The sequence below is a fragment of the Cherax quadricarinatus genome, unplaced genomic scaffold (assembly GCF_038502225.1).
Source record: "Cherax quadricarinatus isolate ZL_2023a unplaced genomic scaffold, ASM3850222v1 Contig178, whole genome shotgun sequence".
NCBI classification, from domain to species: domain Eukaryota; kingdom Metazoa; phylum Arthropoda; class Malacostraca; order Decapoda; family Parastacidae; genus Cherax; species Cherax quadricarinatus.
The window spans coordinates 216,564-239,171 of NW_027195204.1; the positions used below are offsets into that span (position 1 = coordinate 216,564).

A 22,608-nucleotide genomic window follows, 5' to 3' on the forward strand; every position below is an offset into this window, starting at 1 on the left:
GTTCTTAGTCTGGTCTCTTTCCAGTTCATTAGGTGGCCTTTGTCATAACTATGGATTATGCAAGCATTGCTTCTTTCAGTATCTCTCATATTGATCAGAGAGAGTGAACACACATAATGAATGTTGCAGAGATGATCGGAGTAATGCTTAAATAACTCACAGGAATGACAAATGCCACCTGTAACAGGGTCTGAATCAATTTTCACTGGATCCGAGTTGAACAGGCGACTGTCTTTGGTAGCATCACTGATCACAGTTTCTTTTACTCTTAATCAAAAAGTTAAGTCTCCAAGGACCCCAATGGGTTATCCTAGGTTCTCTACACATATGCTAATATGTATGATAATCTATGTAACTGTATTTATGTATACCAGAATAAACAAAACCTCAGCCCACATAATACTAGACCACACTTGCCCAGGTGCCTACTTACTACAAGACCAACAAAGGAAACATGCCCTTTGTGAAGATTCACCCTGAGGAATTCATTTTTTAATTAAACCACGAGGGGCGTTGACCCCCGAAACCCCTCCAGGTATTGTTCCCACTTGTGATGGGATCAAACTCAGGTCCTTCAAATGCGATCAGAAGGCGCTACCACTTGAATCATAAGTACATAAGTCGTATATATGATAATTGTACACATAAATACAATTACCATACATAGTAACATGTGTGTAAATTACCTCGGATGACTCAAAAAGTCAAAGTGACTTATTCTCATTGGGGTCAATGTATAAACATTGGTTGGTGTATATCTCTAAGGGTATATACATTAAAGGATGTGTATTTTTCAGTGTACAAACATCGAGAGGTGTATGCCTCAGTGTATATTCATGGGTGTATATATCTCAGTATATAATCGACAACAGATTATCTAAATTTATATACACCTACCGGGGATTTGAACCTTACCCATCCAATGACTTATATACACACATACCTGCACTACATAAATTTATATATTGCAATATATGCTCTATGAGGGTTTAGCGCCTTGTTGTGAATATAATGATTAGTGAATCACTGTACAAACCCGCTTATTAACATATATAAAGTCTGACAACTTGCCACAGTATGTATTGCGCACTAGTCATTTCTAAAGTTATTAAATTTTATAAACTAGTATATCATTCCCTATTAAAACAATCTGGATTATTTAATAAGAAATTTCATGCCAGACATAATATAACAGTTGTTAATACAGAAAAAAATTCAAGGCTGATTGTAAACAAATCCTCTGACACCAGAATACAAAAAGAATCCTGCCAACAGAATTTAGCTGTTGTTGGATATTTGAGCTGGTTTTGGTGACGGATGGAGATCATCTTCTGCACTGGGAGAAGGTGATATATTCTCAAAATTCTTTTTTTTTTAGGGATAAAATTGTTTTATTTTCCGTTTATTTAAATATGTATTTTTTACGGTTTTGAGAAGAAGCCGGTCATTGAGTCTAGTGGGGATGTGGGTTCGTCACTGTCCAGTGTCACTAGCGAGGTCCTGGTCATGAGCATTTTTCCCCTCTCTTTTTTCCTATTCATCGAAGTGTGCTTCTTTTTTTATTTTATTTCAGCATTTCAGCTTGAGACTGCAGGCAGTGAGGTTCACGACGTCTCAGTCATGGTAGCCTTTAAATACAACAACAACAACAATAAGCCGTCCTGTTAACTTAAGATTTTTATTTTTATTTTTTCATAATTTTACAAAACTCGGACAGTGAATGAGACATCATTGGGCCAAGCTTTTCCAGCCCCTAAAGCTTATAAGCTTTTGTCGAGTTGCTACGATAGTTGATAGCTACTGAAGCTTCTACAAGCAAGATGTTTCTACGAGCGTGTTGTAAGCCGAGGTTACTATCTTTAATTAAGGATTTTTTTATTATTACTGTAGCTGTATTTTTCTTGACACCGATGAGGGGGGCTTTTGAGCCAAGGAAATGGATCTGACCTTCCCTTCTTTGCATCGAACCTAATTAATTTCCATTCCCCAAGATACTGTGACCTCAGTGGGTTTAGCACTCCCCCATAGCCCCTGTGGTTTAGCGCTTCTTTTTTATAATAATTATAATTAGCACTCCCCTGAATAAATAATATAATAATAATAATAATAGTAATAAAAAAGATATATTGATGTTTGTGTCTGGCTAGTCTGATATGTAACTAATTTATTTTTGATCGGAAGTGGTAAACCCATAAGGGTCATATAGTATCTGGGGAGTCGGAGTCACTCAGGTTCGGTCCAAGGAAGGGGAGGTTAAGTTCAGCTCCTTGGATCAAGAGCCCCTCACAGCAGCAAGGCACCACCATTGAGGGCATGTGCAGTTAAAGAATATAAAAACTCTAACTCGTATAAATTACTTAAGTTGAAATGTCTGAGACACAATTTGGCCACTGCGAACTTTATTCCCAGGTGACTTATTTTATGTAAATTCTCCAGTATTAAGTGTGCTGTGCAATGGAGATGTGTATATACAGTGGACCCCCGCATAACGATTACCTCCGAATGCGACCAATTATGTAAGTGTATTTGTGTAAGTGCGTTTGTACGTGTATGTTTGGGGGTCTGAAATGGACTAATCTACTTCACAATATTTCTTATGGGAACAAATTCGGTCAGTACTGGCACCTGAACATACTTCTGGAGTGAAAAAAAATCGTTAACCGGGGGTCCACTGTATATATGTAATGCCCATGGGAAAGCCCTTTTTCTTTAAGATAACCTAACTTAATGTTACTTGTCCTAACCTAACTGGCAGTTTTATAGCTGCTCTAGGGTTAGGTTATGTTAGGTTGGGTTATTTTATTAAACTTAACAAAATAAAGCTTCTTATATGTTTTAAATGTAACCTGACTCCATCACGTAACCCATTTAAAAAAAAAATGTACATTATAAATGATATTATTTTTTCCTATTACCATCTAGATAAATAATTTTCACAACTTATTTGTTATAAGAAGTGTACATAATGATACACAAAATTTTGGGGTAATGGCCCCTTGATGCTTGTGAAGGCTCTTGATCCAGGGACTTAAAGCTACCATCCACTTCTTCAAAGATCTGCCCTCCACTAATTTGGATCTTCCTTTCACTTCTTTGGATCTACCCTCCACTTCTTTGGATATACTTTACACTTCTTTGGATCTACCTTCTACTTCTTTGGCTCTGCCCTCCACTTCTTTGGATCTACCCTCCCCTTCTTTGGATCTACCCTCCACTTCTTTGAATCTACCCTCCATTTCTTTAGATCTACCCTCCACTTCTTTGGATCTATGCTCCACTTCTTTGGATCTACCCTCCCATTCTTTGGATCTACCCTCCCCTTCTTTGGATCTACCCTCCCATTCTTTGGATCTACCCTCCCCTTCTTTGGATCTACCCTCCACTTTTTTGGATCTACCCTCCACTTTTTGGATGTACCCTCCCCTTCTTTTGATCTACCCTCCCCTTCTTTTGATCTACCCTCCCCTTCTTTTGATCTACCCTCCCTTCTTTTGATCTACTCTCCCCTTCTTTTGATCTACCCTCCCCTTCTTTGGATCTACCCTCCACTTCTTTGGATCTACCCTCCACTTCTTTGGATCTACCCTCCACTTCTTTGATCTACCCTCCCCTTCTTTGGATCTACCCTCCACTTTTTGGATCTACCCTCCACTTCTTTGGATCTACCCTCCCCTTCTTTGGATCTACCCTCCCCTTCTTTGGATCTACCCTCCACTTTTTGGATCTACCCTCCCATTCTTTGGACCCACCCATTCTTAGGATCTACCCTCCCCTTCTTTGGATCTACCCTCCACTTCTTTGGATCTACCCTCCACTTCTTTGGACTTAAAAGTTTTAGGGCTTCCCTTAAATATAATAATGATTTGGTGGATGACAAGCACTGCAGGCTCTTGCTATCCATTAGTCCTTGCAATGAAATCTGATCTCAAATCATAAATAATCCACACTTAGGAGAGGAAACTTAAGATAACATTTTGGTCCATCCTGAACCATTGTCAAGTCACAGTTGAGTGTCCAGGACAGATGAAAATGTCATCTTAAGTTTTCTATCCAAAGTGTGGGTTTTTTGTGATTTTTTTCATTCATAGTATTGTGACCTTTTATTCTTTATTGTTTATCTTATACCTATTTTCTGTATTTCAGGATTACAAGGAACCGTTTTGTTGTTATATTTTTAACTTGTGTGATAATAGCAAATGAATGTATCTTCTATGCTTTCACGGCCACTAATTGGCCAGTCATCACTAACAACAGTGAAGACAGTGTTCGGGTATTAATAGCAGCAGATCCTCAAATTTTGAGTGCTCAGACAGAGCCTTTCTACCCATTTAGCATACTTACATCTTGGGATGCTAACAGGTACAGTATATATAATATTCCTTAACTTTATTGAGTATCTTATGTTAAATCTACATGATTTATTTTTTGAGCCCATAACAAGTGTGCGTTCAAAACCATTGAATTTTTTTTTGTATATCATACATGCAAAGCCTAAATAAAAACTTATGTAACACAGAATGCTGACTTTTTATGGCATTTATTTTCATAAATGTTCTGTAATGTTTTACAATATATGGCAGATACAGTACATAATTATGAAATGTAATGGATCATACTCTGAGTTATTGAACCGCTTTCAGATTTATTAGTCGTGGATTTCACTTGGCACTGTGGAGGAGCAAGCCAGATATTGTTGTATTTTTAGGTGATCTTCTCAATGATGGAAGTATTGCTAGTGACTTTGACTTTTCTTCATTAGTTCAACACTTCAGAAATCTAATGTACATTCCAGACTATGTGAAGGTAACTATTTCTTTCTATTTTCAGTTGTAATTTTTAAAAATACAACATGTTTGTTTATTTTTGTTATTCCTAGTTTTGTCAATCACTCAGTTTCAATTACAGTAGAATACTGTAATTTATTTCTTTTCAATACACCAGTTTTGATTATCTAAAGAACTAATTCAGTTTTAACATGTAAGGAGGTAGGGCACAGTATATATTTTAGTGACTCTATCTGTTTTCCTCAATACCCATTCTCTGTGTACTGTACACAAACCATACCCCGGCCGGGATTGAACCCGCGGTCAAAACAGTTGCATTTACTAATGCAGTGGGAACTGTTTCAGCCTTTTACTGATGTTAAACCAAAAAACTGGTGAACTGTACAGATAAATATTTCATTGTCACATAGGTATCACACATTAAATAATAAGAAATGTAAATAGCCACGGAAAAGTTTTGTAATGCATAGTTATTTCTTGAATAAAAACTCCATAAAATATATTTTTATTGATTACGAAACTTTTTGGTTCTAAAAAATTAGCAATTTTTCATTAAGAAAATTTCCAGAACCTAGAAAAACAATGCCACAAACACGAGTGTGAGAAAGGTAATATGCATGAAGGGATTTAGGGAAACTGGTTAGCTGGGCTTGAGTCCTGGAGTGGGAAGTACAGTGCTTATATTCTGAAGGAGGGGTGGGGATATTTGCAATTTTGAGCTGGAGTATTGGCACCCTTCTGGTAAGACAGTGATGGAGTGAATGATGGCAAAAGTGCTTCTTCTTTTTTGGGTCACCCTGCCTTGGTGGGAGACAACCGGTTTGTTGAAAAAAAAAATAATAACAATAATAATACGCACTGGTCAAAGGGTTAAGAGGTGATCACTCTAGTTCCTAAAGGGGACATAAAAGTAATACACAATATTTTTCTTTAGCATACTATATTTGTGCCTGGTGACAATGATATTGGTGGAGAGGGATCTGACCAAGTGACTCCACATAAAATTCAGAGGTTTAATTCAATCTTCAACCAGTCAACTACTCTACAGTACAAATTCATTGACTTCATTCAGGTAAGTTATTTATAATTAATTTTTGATTGATGATGCTAATTTCTTATCCTCTTCAAACTCTGGTGTTCATTAATTACAGTATAGTAGAACCCCCATATTCATTGATTCAATATCCATGGTTTTGGTTATCCACAGTTTACTGTGGCCCAAAATACCTCTTAATTTTGCATAATGATGGCCCCAGACTGCAGAATATGAAAAGCTGGCAGTTCTTTAAAGGTTAAGAGAAGTTGTGAAGTGCTTCCCATTAGTGAAAATGTGATAATTCTCCATTTATTGTGCATAATTTATCAATTAAACTTTATAATAGGTATGTATAGAACTTGTATAGGGTTTGTTACTATTCATGGTTTCGGTATCCATGGCAGGTCCTTGGAACGTATCCCCTGTGGATATGGGGATCTTACTGTATTAATAAAAGATGCAGATCAGTTAAGCATCTGTTAAATGGTTAAAACAGACGTACAGCAAAAGACCTTTATTAGTACAATATCTCACCTATAGAAGGCTTAATCAAGCACTGCATGTTGAATATCAAAACTATCGACTTACTATATACAGTAAGTCCTCAGTGTTATTGATAGGTTCTTGGAAACTGTGATGTGAAACAACCCATAATAAAACAACACCTTGCTGTCCATCATTAAACCTCTTTAAAACTTCTAGTTTTGTTTCTAATGTCACACTTTTTCTCTATTTTTTTTCTGGGGTGGGGAGGGGAGCCACAGACATCAGGGTGCACAGTGCAGCTTTAGTACTCATTGCAACAGCTAAAATTGTAAGGAACACCACCTACCACCACCACACAGTTCAACAGCAAACAATAATAAATATGGCAAACTCACTGAGCACTTTCGTACTGCATCATTTATTGTCATGCATATGTATGATTATCGTATACTTTACAAATTTTTATTTTACTGTCCCAACTCAGACAGTGGCCCTGGCTTGGAATCATTTTTTTTTCTCATCAATGTTATAATGAAACAATGTTATTCAAGGACTTACTGTATTTAGTGCTGAGAAGTGGTGGAGCCAGATTACACGACTGAAATTCTTTTGCAGTATGTAGTTTTAACCACTTGTTAGTTATACCATGCTTCAGACTGTCTGTTGAGTTTATAAAACAAAATCTGTGAATGACCACTTGTGCGTACTGCCAGGTAGACATGAATAATGAGAATACGAATAAGTTACTAGGATGCACTGAATTATCATACTGTTATATAAATAATATGTTTCTATTTATATTTTAAGCTGGTATCCTTTCCTTTTTTGTTTCTTGCCTGCGATTTTGCAGGTTCAAGTGTTGGATAATTTCAACATTAATACCAGAACTTTGCCCTATGAGGACGGAAGGATACGCATACTGCTGTCACACATACCTCTCTTGCCAGTTACAAGGAAGAAAATAAAGGAGGTACAGTATATGATTTTACATTCATTAATTTTTAAGCAGAATTTTTGTAAAATAATACTTTACTGTATATTTTAAATATACTGTAATTTTGGGGGATAATTTGAATACTTTATTTGTTTGGTATTTATTAAGGCTTTATTAATTTTTAACTACAGTACTGTTAAATATTTACACTTAACACATTTATCTGTATTATATTTGCCTAGTAGCTATGGTAATTATAATTCCAGCTTTTGTTTTAGGATTTATGGCATGATTGAAAATGTTGTGATGTTACAATGTGGTCTTATACATCTCTCAGACCATAGCCAAAATCTTTTATGTTGTTATTTCTACACTGAGTTCAGTGATGATATGATACGATAATTACTCACTGTCAGGTCTGAGAGGATTTACATATTTTAATTATGGATATTTCTTATTCTCACCTCACTCCTAATATATGGCTGTTATGAAAGATTTTTCCAGTATGTATATTTTATCATTCATTAAAATTGGGGTTTATTTTTCTTGGTTTAACCATCCATTTATTATTATAGAACTAACCCCTCATGGGAGGTTGCTTAATGATAGTAAGGGGCTCTTGAGCCAAGTAAGTGGACCTGTCCTTCACATTCCTTGGATTGAATCTGATTGCCTCCCATTCCCCATGTGATGTATGACCCCTATGGGGTCATACATCACATGAGGATGTTGTTTAACCATCTCCCACCAAGGTAGGGTGACCAAAAAAAAAAAAAAAAAAAAAAAAAACACTTTCACCATTACTCAGTCAATAGCTGTCTTGTCAGAAGTATGCAGATATCACATTTCAAATGACCCACCAAACTGCAACTTAATGATGATGATAATAATAATAATAATAATATTAATAATAATAATAATAATGAACTGCAACACACACTCATCCCTGTTTCCCTTATTCAAGCGTGTGTGTGTGTGTGTTTGCATGTGTAATACCCTACATATAGTTACTATGCAGGAATAGAGTTATGCTTGTGGTTTCCTGACTTTAACATTTTTAAATCAGTACTCCTAGTACACCAATAGTTGCAAACAATGATCCCCATGAAGTCTTATTTCAATTAATTATTCTGTTTCTAAAAAATAATGTACTAGACATAGCTTTTACACTGCTTCTTTCGTAATTTAAACTTGTGTCCTCTTAACCCTTAAACTGTCCGAACGTAGATCTACGCTTTTTTCAACATTTGAAAGTATGTAAAAAAACGTAGATCTTCTTTTCTTTTTTTTACATTTGAAAATGTGTAAAAAAAACTTTGATCTTTTTTTTTGTTATATTTGAAAACATGTAAAAAAAGTAGATCTACTTTTGGAGCACTACACATGTGAACGTAAATTTGTTTGGACAGATTAAGGGTTAACATTATTGTTGCCATTTTAAAATCAAATTCCTGTTTTTTTATAGCTTCACATGAACTTATAAGTGGTTATCATATCTCCTCTTCAATTTACCAGTGAAGGCAAGTTTACTGCTTCATCTTTTTTTTTAATACATTAATATTTTTTTAGTTTGAATATATTCCTTTGCATGTCTTTGAACTTTTTTGTATTTTATTTATGTCTTTAAATATTTTATCTGTCTATAAATATGAGCACCATACTTCAGCTGTCTACTCCAGGTTGCCTGTAGCATATGTCTTAAACATCTCCAACATTAATGCTATCCATATGTAACATACTTCAAAGGTGCTTTAAACATTACCCGATAATGCTTATGAATTTCTAACAGCATTTATATGATCTGGTAATCTTCTTCTTTCAACACACCGGCCGTATCCCACCAAGGCGGGGTGGCCCAAAAGGAAAAACGAAAGTTCTCCTTTTACATTTAGTAATTCGCATATACAGGAGAAGGGGTTAATAGCCCCTTGCTCCGGGCATTTTAGTCACTTCTTACAACACGCATGGCTTACGGAGGAAGAATTCTGTTCCACTTCCCCATGGAGATAAGAGGAAATAAACAAGAACAAGAACTAGAAAGAAAATAGAAGAAAACCCAGAGGGGTGTGTATATATATGCTTGTACATGTATATGTAGTGTGACCTAAGTGTAAGTAGAAGTTGCAAGACTTACCTGAAATCTTGCATGTGTATGAGACAAAAAAAAGACACCAGGAATCCTACCATCGTGTAAAACAATTACAGGCTTCTGTTTACGATAGTACCTCCCTGGGTGGTTGCTGTTTACCAACCTACTACCTAGGATGATCTGGTAATATATTTTTTTATTTCTTTATGATGCTGAGATGTTTTTTAAATTTTATCACAATTCCCAATTTTCATGGGGCTTTTTTCAGTTTCACCTGTATCCATGGTACAGTGGTGGATTATGGCCCAGTTATGGTAATTAACCACAGTTGTAACTGATAATACAGCACAAGATATAAAAGTACACTCAGGGATTGTAGAGTGATAGGTATAGTGCCTGCCAACACTTCATTACCATTTAACCTGTATCATTAATGTGAGCTACCAGGATACTTTTTATTTTTTTTATATCTATATATTCTTCTTCTTTCAACACACCAGCCATATCCCACTGAGGCAGGGTGGCCCAAAAGGAAAAAGGAAAGTTTCTCCTTTTACATTTAGTAATATATACAGGAGAAGGGGTTACTAGCCCCTTGCCCTTAGCATTTTAGTTGCCTCTTACAACACGCATGGCTTACGGAGGAAGAATTCTGTTCCACTTCCCCATGGAGATAAGAGGAAATAAACAAGAACAAGAACTAGAAAGAAAATAGAAAACCCAGAGGGGTATGTATATACATGCTTGTACATGTGTGTGTAGTGTGACCTAAGTGTAAGTAGAAGTAGCAAGACGTACCTGTAATCTTGCATATTTATGAGACAGACAAGACACCAGCAATCCTACCATCATGTAAAACAATTACAGGCTTTCGTTTCACACTCACTTGGCAGGACGGTAGTACCCCCCTGGATGGTTGCTGTCTAACAACCTACTACCTAATATATATTATATATATATATATATATATATATCTTCTTCTTTCAACACACCGGCTGTATCCCACCAAGGCGGGGTGGCCCAAAAGGAAAAACGAAAGTTTCTCCTTTTACATTTAGTAATATATACAGGAGAAGGGGTTACTAGCCCCTTGCTCCCGGCATTTTAGTCGCCTCTTACAACACGCATGGCTTACAGAGGAAGAATTCTGTTCCACTTCCCCATGGAGATAAGAGGAAATAAACAAGAACAAGAATTAGAAAGAAAATAGAAGAAAACCCAGAGGGGTGTGTATATATATGCTTGTACATGTATGTTTAGTGTGACCTAAGTGTAAGTAGAAGTAGCAAGACTTACCTGTAATCTTGCATATTTATGAGACAGACAAAAGACACCAGCAATCCTACCATCATGTAAAACAATTACAGGCTTTCGTTTTACACTCACTTGGCAGGACGGTAGTACCTCCCTGGGCGGTTGCTGTCTACCAACCTACTACCTAATATATATATATCTTTCTTTCTTTCAACACACCGGCCGTATCCCACCGAGGCGGGGTGGCCCAAAAGGAAAAACGAAAGTTTCTCCTTTTACATTTAGTAATATATACAGGAGAAGAGGTTACTAGCCCCTTGCTCCCGGCATTTTAGTCGCCTCTTACAACACGCATGGCTTACGGAGGAAGAATTCTGTTCCACTTCCCCATGGAGATAAGAGGAAATAAACAAGAATAAGAACTAGAAAGAAAATAGAAGAAAACCCAGAGGGGTGTGTATATATGTGCTTGTACATGTATGTGTAGTGTGACCTAAGTGTAAGTAGAAGTAGCAAGACGTACCTGAAATCTTGCATGTTCATGAGACAGAAAAAAGGACACCAGCAATCCTACCATCATGTAAAACAATTACAGGCTTTCGTTTTACACTCACTTGGCAGGACGGTAGTACCTCCCTGGGCGGTTGCTGTCTACCAACCTACTACCTAATATATATATATATATATATATATACATGTATGTGTAGTGTATAATAATATAGCAAGACGTACCTGAAATCTTGCATGTTCATGAGACAGAAAAAAGGACACCAGCAATCCTACCATCATGTAAAACAATTACAGGCTTTCGTTTTACACTCACTTGGCAGGACGGTAGTACCTCCCTGGGCGGTTGCTGTCTACCAACCTACTACCTAATATATATATATATATATATATATATATATATATATATATATATATATATATATATATATATATATATATATATATATATATATATATATTAGAGCAAGATAATGACTTGTACAGCCTAGAATTAGGATGTTACGTCTTAGACAAACTACTACTTCAGGGCATGGGGGAGGGGGAAATTCCTTGCTACAGCAAACAGGCTCTTGATCTAAAGAATTAGATTTCTTATCTCTTTTCTTCGATCAGATTTTTAAACCCCTCAACTCTCTCTCTCCTTTTGACCTCATCAAGAAAGTGATATCCCCTTTTTGAAATTCAGCTCCTAGAAAGAAAGGGAGAAGGAATCAGTATCAAACATTTTCTTAAATAAATTTTCTTGACATTGCTGAGATGGTCAGTCACTCCACCTGATGGAAACTGGATCATCTCAGGGCGTCAGATAACCTTCCAGTGATACATCTGGTGACCATCTGTTGGGGTCTGATGGCAGTACTACTGGCATTTGCCTGCAGATCCAGGAGTGGCAACAAATTGTATGACTCCTGGTGTTCTTTCTGATTCATCTGCCAACACACTTATTAAATGAAAGATGACTGCAGTTAATGCTTTTGTCTAACCAAGAAGTTTTGTGAAGTCTTGCTCAGTCAGTTCTGGAGGTGTCATCCTGGTGTCATGCACCAAATAGTATGAGAGGTGGTTTTTGCCAAATAATAGCAAATAACCTGTTGCAGCAGAGGTGACTGTAGGTCAGGGTTGGTATGTGGTTTCTTATTTTGAATTCCCAGAGTGGGTTGCCCCCATATTTTAACCTCATAATAAAGGTGACATTGGAGATGTCATGTCTGAAGGCAGTGCATGGTGGAAGTATTATGCAAAGAATTCATAGTCTGGAGATTAGGAGGAGGTTAGGGGTTACTAAAAGTATTATCTAAAGAGCTGAGGAGAGGTTTTTTAGATATTTAGATTTAGAGAGGATGGAACAAAATAAGATGACTTGGAGGGTGGATCAATCTGTATTTCAGGGAAGGCAGGGTAGGATTTGCTCTTGGAAAGGTTGGAGGGAGGGGATAAAGGAGGTTTTGTATATGAGGGGGCTATGACATTCAGGTGTGTGTGAGCATGTTAGATAGGAGTGCAGGTAAGTGGGTTTTATGCCTTGATGTGCTGTTGGAGTGTGAGCATGGTAACCTCTATGAAGGGATTCAGGGAAACCAGTTAGCAGGATTTGAGTCCTGAAGGTGGGAAGTACAATGCCTGTGCTCTAAAGGAGGGGCGGGGATATTTGCTGTTTGGAGGGACATCTAAACTGTAGTATCTGTGCGCCTCTGGCAAGACAGTGATAGTGTGAATGATGGTGAAAGTGTTTCTTTTTTGGGTCACCCTACCTATGTGGGAGATGGCTGGTGTTAAAAAAGCAAGTTTTTATTAAATTTTTATTTATTTTTTTTTTTTAATGCAGTACTGTACTGCATACTGTATATATCTGTGCACATTCAACTATGAAACATTTACACAGTTTGCATAAACCTATTTTTATATTGCTAAAATTAATTTACAATCAATAACTGTAAAGGTCTGACTACCCCCTAGAGGTGGCATTAACCAAAATAACATTGATTAGTATTATTTTCATATTCTCTTTATGCATTACCTTTAAAACATTAAATACAAAAATTCGTAGATTGAGTAGAACTATTAAAATATTATGGAACAGAAGTAAACTTTTAAGAGTAAGTCAGCAGCTACTAAATTTTTTATTTTAATTTGTTTGCTATAATGAATATTATTATTATAATCCTAATCAAGTGCTAAACCTGTAAGGTTCATACAGCTCTTTAATGAATAAATAAGCACAATACTGTCCTTGGAACAATTCACAAATAACTCACACATAGGAGACTGAAACTTGTAACGACGTTCCAGTCAGACATGGACCATTAACTAATTATCTGAATATTGTTTGCTATAATTTCTTACCTGATATTCCTCGTTTATTTTTATTGACAAAGCAAGGATATGCTGTACTGTATTTGCCAAAAAAATATTTTAATAGGTGAAATGTTGAAAATCTAGAAATCCCAGAGTTAATCTGGGTATGGTAATAATCTTTCAACTCACCTGCTGTATCCCACCACAGCAGGGTGACCTAAAAAAAAAGTTTTTCTTTTTAAATTTAGTAATTTATACAGAGGGGGGTAACTACCCTCTTGCTCCCTACATTCCTTGTACATACAAGAAATGTAAAAACTTAAAATGTTTGTTTGTTAATAATTTATGTTTAAAATAAAGAAGAATAATCTTACAGGACTGTCAGTTATGCAGTTTCACTCAGTGCTGGATTGTGTGTGTGAACCTCCACCATGTTCACCACTTGGAGTATACTCCACCACACTTGGTATTCCTTGCCATGATCATACAGTACTTGCATGACCAACTATTAGTCTGTTTTTCGTGGAGGACTGAAAATTGTCCCAATTTAATATTTTTGTTTTTTGGTGCCCAATTGTCATTGCAATTGTGGTGTATGCTAGCATTCTTTTTACTAGGAAGAGAATGACAAATCATTTTTGTAGATAAACCTTCCACCCTCTTATATTTAAGAATATACAGTGTATGTATTGTGAATGTTTACACAGCCATGACTTTCGTCCAGTGTTTATAGCTTACTAGTAAGAGACTCTCGACACTCGATATTTCTCTGAATTTTTAAAGTAATGCTCCAGATAAACCTATCGACAAAGCTTGCTTTGCCTTCTTAATACAGTAATTACAGGAATGTTGTAGGAAAAATATTTTATGTAATAAAGTACAGTGGTCCCTCGTTTTTCGTAATTAATCCGTTCCTGGAGGAGCTACTATAAACGAAATTTATGATTTGCGAATCAATTTTCCCCATAAGAAATAATGTAAATACAATTAATTACATGAAATATACATGTAGTACATAAACAGTACAATGGGAAATGATGAATGAAACATTAACAGCATAACACTTACCTTTATTGGAGATTCTTCTTAGTGTATGGGAGACTGGAGGAGAGAGAGTGGATTGTTTATAGTTTGGAAGGGGAATATCCTTCCAGCAACACCTCAGATACCAATTGCTTTTCTGGGGTTGCTTGTCTTCTCTGTTTCTTAATGCCACTAGGACCACCTTGAGAGTCACTGGAGTCCTGTCTCGCAAAATAACTGTGGAGAGAGCTCTGTTTCTGGCATCTCTAACACTTCCCTAAAATGGCCCAAGACTTTGTCACTGTACATGTTGCCAACATGGCTTGCAACAACCTTGTTAGGGTGATGTTTCTCCGTAAAGCTTTCCATCTTACCCCACATAGTAAAAATCTCTTTAATTTCTAAAGAAGGCACCTTCTTCCATCTCTCTTCCTCCTCCTCTGCAGCAAGATTCTGAGCTGCGATGTGTTGCTCTTCCTGCTGAAGCTCTTGCAGCTCCTCAGTGGTGAGCTCTTCGTTGTGGTCTTCCACCAATTCTTCCACATCCTCCAAACTCACATCCAACCCCATGGAACTCCCCAGTGCCACAATTGATTTTACAACAGACATAGGCTCATCAGGGTCAGTCCCAAACCCTTCAAAATCCCTCTTGTCGACACACTCTGGCCACAATTTTCTCCAGGCAGAGTTCAAAGTCCTGGTAGTCACTCCCTCCCAAGCCATACCTATAAGGGTTATGCAATGGAGGATGCTGAAGTGTTCTCTCCAAAATTCCCTTAGGGTCAAGTGAGTGTCTGTGGTCACAGTCAAGCACCTGTGAAACATTGCTTTTGTGTAGAGTTTTTTAAAGTTTGCAATAACCTGCTGGTCCATGGGTTGGAGGAGAGGAGTGGTATTCGGGGGAAAGAACTTTACTGTGATGAACTCAAACTCCTCGAAAATTAGGTCATCCAAGTTTGGAGGATGAGCAGGTGCATTGTCCATTACTAGCAGGCACTTGAGATCCAATTTCTTTTCCAGGAGATACTCTTTCACACTAGGGCCAAACACTTCATTGAACCACTCGACGAAAATTTCCCTCGTGACCCATGCCTTACTATTAGATTTCCAAAACACACACAATTTACTCTTCATAACATTGTTTTTCCTGAACACTGGGATTTTCAGAATGGTACACTAGTAATGGCTTCACTTTGAAATCCCCACTAACATTAGCACAAAACATTAGCGTCAGCCTGTCTTTCATAGGCTTGTGTCCAGGCATTGCCTTTTCCTCTTGTGTAATGAAGGTCCTCTTTGGCATTTTCTTCCAAAAGAGGCCTGTTTCGTCACAATTGAACACTTGTTCAGGTTTCAGTCCTTCAGCCTCTATGTACTCCTGGAATTCATGCACATAATTTTCAGCCGCCTTGTGGTCCGAACTGGCAGCCTCACCATGCCTTACCACACTGTGTATGCCAGTACGGTTCTTAAATCTCTCAAACCAGCCTTTGCTGGCCTTAAATTCACTCACATCACCACTATTTGCAGGCAATTTCTTTACCAAATCGTCATGCAACTGCCTAGCCTTTTCACAAATAATTGAAGTCATAAGAGTATCTCCTGCTAATTGTTTCACATTTATCCACACCAATAATAACTTCTCAACCTCTTCAAGTACTGGTGATCTCATTTTTGTCAGCATAGTTACCCCCTTTGCAACAACAGCATCCTTGATTTCCTTTTTCTTGGCCACTATGGAACATAAGGTTGTGTAGGGTTTCTTATACATCCTGGCCAGTTCGGCCACACTTGTACCACTTTCATATTGTTCAATGATGGTTTTCTTAAATTCAATCGTATTTCTCACCTTCTTTACCACAGGCTTGGCACTAGGAGCTTTCTTTGGAGCCATGGTAGCTTATTTAGTACTTGCAAGCACTAAAATAAATGGAATATTATGAAATATTTCGCTGGAGCACGTGAGGGGACCTTCGCTCACTGGTAAACAATGCCAGACTGGCTGCCGCCACAGCTCCCGCCGTGGGTACGCGTCACGGACGAACTACAACTCGCGAGTCAACTTATGAAAAGCGAGTCCATGTTTATATGAAAATACCCCTATGATTGGCGAAATTTACGATTGCCGGAAACTACGAAAAGCGAGGGACCACTGTACATAGTGTGTATAGTGAATATTTAATATTAATGTATAGACTAATAATTTGTTTTAAGGTTTGTATAAATATTTTAAGTCATATTAAGATGGTTTAGCATTACCTTTGCAGAATTTAATACTATGTTCAGCATATATATTATTACCATTTTTTTTTTTTTTTTTTTTTTTTTTTTTGCAAATGCTACTCTTTTGCTCATTGATTGATAAGGTGATCTATAACTAAGCCCTAAACCCACAAGGGTAATGCAGCACTGCAAGGTAATCTATAATATGATACAATACTACACTGGCACTTAAGATTTGCCTTTGGTAAAATATATAACAATGCATGGAGATTCTTGAATCCAAATTGAAAACTGATAGTACTATACCCAGTAATTCTGTTTATCCAAATTTGAATAAACGAGGATTTACTCTCATAACAAAAAATGGATGCCCACTTGGGGTTGGTAACAGTAAATTAAATGGAAGCAAATACATGGGTGTGCAGTTTGAAATGGAAGATATAGTATAATGAGAAAATATTAAGAAAATCTGAAGGCACAGATGAAAATAAAAATTTACAATTACAGTGAGGTTAGGGAAATATTAAAGATATTGGCCGAGAATATATAAAGATTCCAATCATTCAAATACAGTACTCTATATTATAAAGGTCAAAATAAGGCATTATGAATATAATTTAATGAACTACCTTCAATTTCCTCATTGTTGAATTTTCTTTAGATAAAATTTAGTACATTGTACTCAGTCTGAATTAGGTCATGATGGATGATATATTCCACTAGTATATTATATATTAACATATGCAATTTATCTCTTGCAGAAAGTAATAGAGGAACATCCGTCCTTTATATTCTCTGGGCATGAGCATGAGTCCTTAAATTTTGCTGGCACTAAAGACAAAGCACAAGCTCAAGAATTTCATGTTCTCAAAGAAGAAATGAAAATTTGGAATTTTGATACAACTCAAGATAAGCTGCATGAAGTGACAGTTCCCACCTGCTCCTACAGGATGGGCAAGCAGCGGTATGGCTATGGAGCAGCGGTTATTGGTAAGGAAATAAAGTTTTGAAATTAATTTATACTTAATTTGTATGCACAGTAAACCCTGTCATAACATGCAGGTTAGCCCTTTCATTGCCCAGACCCCTGATATGAGAATTCCTCTCACTGTCCAATAGTTTTGCTGTTTGGAGTGACATCTGAACTGTTGTATCTGCAAACACAGTGGTTATGTGTGAATTGGTTTACCCTACCTCTGTGTTGAAAAAATAAAATATATATACAGTTATCTGATTGTAATGTCAGCACACTTCAGGTAAAACATTTGAGTGAATGTATTTTCTTCTTTGGGCCACCCTGTCTTGGTGGGAGATGGCTGTCGAGTTAAAAAAATTACTATTTTGTTGAAACCATTCTTTTTTAACATGCTGATTGTCTCCCACTGAAGCAGGGTGACCCAGAAAACAAAAACACTTTCACCATCATTCACACATAATCAATGTCTTTGCAGAGGCGCTCAGATTATTTAATGTCACTCCAAACGGCAAGTATCCCAAACTCCTCCCTTAAAGTGTAGGCATTGTACCTCCCATCTTCAGGACTTGAGTCCAGCTAACTGGTTTCCCTATATCCCTTTAAAAAATGTTACCCTGCTCACATTCCAACTATCGAGTCCAAAAAACCATTCATCTCCACTCAACACACTCTCACATACTTGACGTATGTCCGAGCCCCCCTCCCTCCATCCTTTCCTAGGATGACCTACCCCTCTTCCCCTCCACTACAGATTTATACACCCTCCAAGTCACCCTCTCTAAATGACCAAACCACCTCAGCAATCCCTCCTCAGCCCTCTGAATAATACTTTTAGTAACTCCACACCTAATTTCCACACTATGAATTCTCTGCATAATATTCATTCCACACATTGCTATATAAATTATTTCCTGTATCCTAATTTCACACAATTATTATAATCATGGGGAAGTGCTAAACCCATAGGATTATACAGTACCTGTGGAGGGGGAGTGGGAGGTATTCAGGCTTAATTCAGGGAACTGGAACACAGATCCAATTCCCTAGATCAAGAGCCCCTCACGAGCATCAAGGAACCTCCCTTGAGGGGACCATTATCTGTAATCATTGATTATTTATATAACTTGTTAAGATTTTAGTGAGGTAACAAAAATTAATTTCTATTCAATTTGTAAATATTCACTGCGTTAAACTTTTGCAGAGAAGTCCGGCCTTGTGCACTACACCGTCATGTGGTTACCGTCTCGCTTTACACAGTTGTGGCTGTACTTGATTGCTCTTGGTGTCATCTTTCTTATTTTTTTACCACCTATTCTATGCATCATCAAGGTTTATGTTATAAATTTTTATCATCTTTGTGGAGTTACCTTAGGTTTCGGACCTAAATATCATCGTGTGTAAGCACTGTATTTACGTTGTATGCATGCACAATAAGTAAATTTACACATGTAAGATTCCTGCAACCACAAATAAACAAGCACACACAGGGTATATGTTGTAAATATGTAATGGCACAAAGAAGCATACTGAAAGACTAAAGCAAATTAATATGTAAACTGTAGAAAGTGTACACGCCATAATATGAATTATTATTATTATAATCAAGGGGAAGCGCTAAACCCGTAGGATTATACAGCACCATAATATGAAGCTTATGTTCAAAAGTAGGGCCGAGGCAGAAAAAGTGACTTCATGGTAAGGGTAGTAATAGCATCATGGTTTTTATTGACTTGTTGAAATTGGGTCATGATGCAGTGGATCCATCTCAAGGATTTTGCGCTTGTACTGAAATTCTTTATAATGAAAGTATATTTACAATGAATTATTGTTTATTATTGGAAATGTAGGTTGTGCACACTATCTAATTGTACAATTACTCTAGTGTTTAAATTTCTAGTTGTTTATCCTATGTATCATTGGTTACAAGAGCTGTATGGTCCATAAGGGTAATGCAGCACTTGGGAAATGGAGGCACTAAAGTTTGATTCAAGGGAGGAAAGGTCTAATTCCTTGAATCAAGAGCCACTCACTAGCATCAAGGCTTCTTTCTTGATGGGTTTGATTGATAACAGCTTTTGCAAGTAAACTTGTATAAATCAGGCACATCAAGGGTTATTAAATTTTTTTAAACGTGATAAAAGTTTGGTTTTGTTACGGTAATTAAAATATTTGTGCAAGCAACGATCACCTTTTTACTAGTCTTACACATATGTAAGTTGGTACTGGTTCAGTATACTTTCAGTATAGCACCAGTATAATCTACTCTTCACTATTCAATGTGCATTCAGTTAAATAGCTAATATTTTACCTTTTTTTTTTTTCCAAACTGATTTTGTATGACGAGAATCTCTTATATAAAATTTTAAGATGCCAATGAAGTAATTAAACATTACTGGAATGCTGGTGGAATTTTTAGGTTTTCATTGGATTATATTTTAATGTATTATACTTGCAACAGTAAAATAGCAATATATTAAAAGATTGTTTTAATTTTTCTTTAAATTTTTTTAGCTCAATGCAGATTTTTTTTTTTTCCAACTAATCTTCTACCCAAGTAGGACCTTTAACCCTTTCAGGGTTTCAGCCGTACTAGTACGGCTTATGAGCCAGGGTTTTTGACGTACTAGTACGCCTAAATTCTAGCGCCCACAAATCTAGTGAGAGAAAGCTGGTAGGCCTACATATGAAAGAATGGGTCTATGTGGTCAGTGTGCGCGGTATAAAAAAAAAAAAAAAAAAAAAAAAAAAAAAAAAAAAAAAAAAAAAAAAAAAAAATCCTGCAGCACACATTGCATTATGAGAAATAAAAACTTTGACCGTGTTTTTGGATTAAAACAGTGACTTTGCACTGTATTTTGGTATGGTAGTTATTGTTGTATTCTAGTTTTCCTGGTCTCATTTTATAGAATGGAAGACATATTACAGAAATTGAGATGATTTTGACTTCTTTGTAAAACCAAAGCACCTTGAAATTTGAGCTCAAAGTAGCAGAAATGTTCAATTTTTTACCAAAGTTCAAAAGTAAACAAATCATGCTATGCGTCCAATACACGTCAACTGGCGAGTAATATTCTTTCACAAGTGCGCTGATATTTATACAATTTCTACACCAATGCAGTAGTCTGCATAACAGTAAATCTTCTATTTTTTTTTGTGAGAATAAAAATTCAAAGTGGAAAGCAAAAGACTGTAAGAGGGGCATGGGGACGTGACTAATGAACAGATGAAATGTTATTTTAGTGCCAGGAATGTCTTTGTTTATTCTGAACCCTATTCGGATTATTATTATTATAATCAAAAAGAATTATTATTATTATTATAATCAAGGGGGAAGCGCTAAACCCAGAGGATTATACAGCGCCTGGGGGGGGGATGTGGAAGGCATTCAGGCTTAATTCGGGGAACTGGAGCACAGATCCAATTCCCTAAATCAAGAGCCCCTCACCAACATCAAGGAACCTTCCTTGAGGGGAATCAAAAAGAAGCGCTAAGCCACAAGGGCTATACAGCACCCTATTTGGAAATTGGCATCTTGAAATTTGTGTGAAATTGGCAAAATTGCTAAATTCTGACCACTGTATTGGATAGTTGAAATCGGTAAATGGGTGATTTTTGTACTCATTCGATAGAAAAAAAAAATGGAGTTCTAGCGAAATAGTTATGATTTTTGTCGACTAGTACACTGGAATTGGCTGAAAATAGGGCTCAAAGTGGGCAAAATCGCCAATGCGTAAACATCGTTGAGACCGCTAACTCCATGAGAGCATATTATTATAATCAAGGGGGAAGCACTAAACCCATAGGATTATACAGTGCTTGGGGGAGGGATGGAAGGTATTCAGGTTTAACTCGGGGGAACTGGAGCACAGATCCAGTTCCCTAGATTAAGAGCCCCTCACCAGCATCAAGGAACCTTCCTTGAGGGGCGTGAGAGCATAATTCCCTAAGTTTTCCATCAAATTTCATACTTTTGGTGTCATTATGATTGGGAAAAGATTCTCTATCTTTTCATAAGAATTTTTTTTTTTTTTTTTTTGAAATTTGGCCAACCCTGAGAACAAGCTTCTGAGAGGGCCTGTTGACCCTGAAAGGGTTAAAAAAAAAAAAAAACATTAAAAAGCTGTCTTGCCAGAAGTGTGCTATCACAATTCAGGTGACCATCCTAAATTCAACATCCACACTACTACTTCAGAGTGAAGGCACTGTTCATTACTTTCCACCTCCAAGGCTTAAAAGCTAACCAGTTTTCCTTTATTATTATAATCAAAAAGAAGCGCTAAACCACAAGGGCCATACAGCGCTGCAGGGCAGGGAAGGAGGTGAGAGTATTGGGCGGCAAAAGGAAGAGAGATGATTAGCAGGTTATAGAGGACAGCGAGGCAGTGGATAGGGCAGGGGTAGAGGGTAGCAAGAGATTGAGGTAGAAAGGGCTGTGGGGAGTGCTAAAGGCAACATCAGTTTGTGGAGTAAATCAGTTGTCAAAAAGTCAGTGAGAGTCCGGATTAATGGAGGGTCTGTCAGCAAGGGAAGGTAGAGCGAGTTTTCCTTGAACCCTTGCATATATGTTACCTAGCTCACACCAAGAGCATGTCAAGTCATAAATGCCACTCGTCCTCTCGTGAACTGATCTAAAATGCTTGTGCAAGCCTGCTGGATTCTCAAGCCCCTAGCACTCAAAACAACCTTTGACCCCCTCCCTCTATTATTATAATCAAAAAGAAGCGCTAAGCCACAAGGACTATACAGTCCCTCTCCCTCCAACCCTTTCTGGGATGACCCTTGCCTATCATTCCTTCCACTTCAGGCGAGCCCTGCTTATACAGGTAGGTTCCGGGCTTCTGCTTTAAACTGAAACAGCCCTTTTTTCCTTGTTCATATGCATATAAAAGCCTGATAACATGTTTTCACTGTCTTATATAAAGTGAGCAATAGAGCTATGCCTGAAAAATGCATATACAGTACACACATTACTTACCTAAAATATTTTTCTTTCTTAGC

The 22,608-nt window shown here is 37.0% G+C and overlaps 1 protein-coding gene across 2 annotated transcripts; it reads left to right on the forward strand.

Annotated features, from left to right (window-relative positions):
* Positions 1-1,546: 1,546 nt before the first annotated feature.
* On the forward strand, positions 1,547-20,098 carry LOC128690574 (metallophosphoesterase 1 homolog). 2 transcript variants are annotated; one of them, XM_053779285.2, is made up of 8 exons: positions 1,547-1,849; positions 4,144-4,359; positions 4,641-4,803; positions 5,719-5,856; positions 7,157-7,276; positions 13,765-13,854; positions 17,396-17,624; positions 18,812-20,098. In XM_053779285.2, exons 1-8 carry the CDS (start codon positions 1,821-1,823, stop codon positions 19,009-19,011), a joined length of 1,185 nt encoding a protein of 394 aa, XP_053635260.2. In that variant the 5' UTR covers positions 1,547-1,820; the 3' UTR covers positions 19,012-20,098. The 2 variants fall into 2 exon arrangements, with proteins under 2 accessions (XP_053635260.2, XP_069936258.1); XM_070080157.1 differs by lacking the exon at positions 13,765-13,854 and having other exon boundaries at positions 1,560-1,849; positions 18,812-20,096.
* Positions 20,099-22,608: the final 2,510 nt, after the last annotated feature.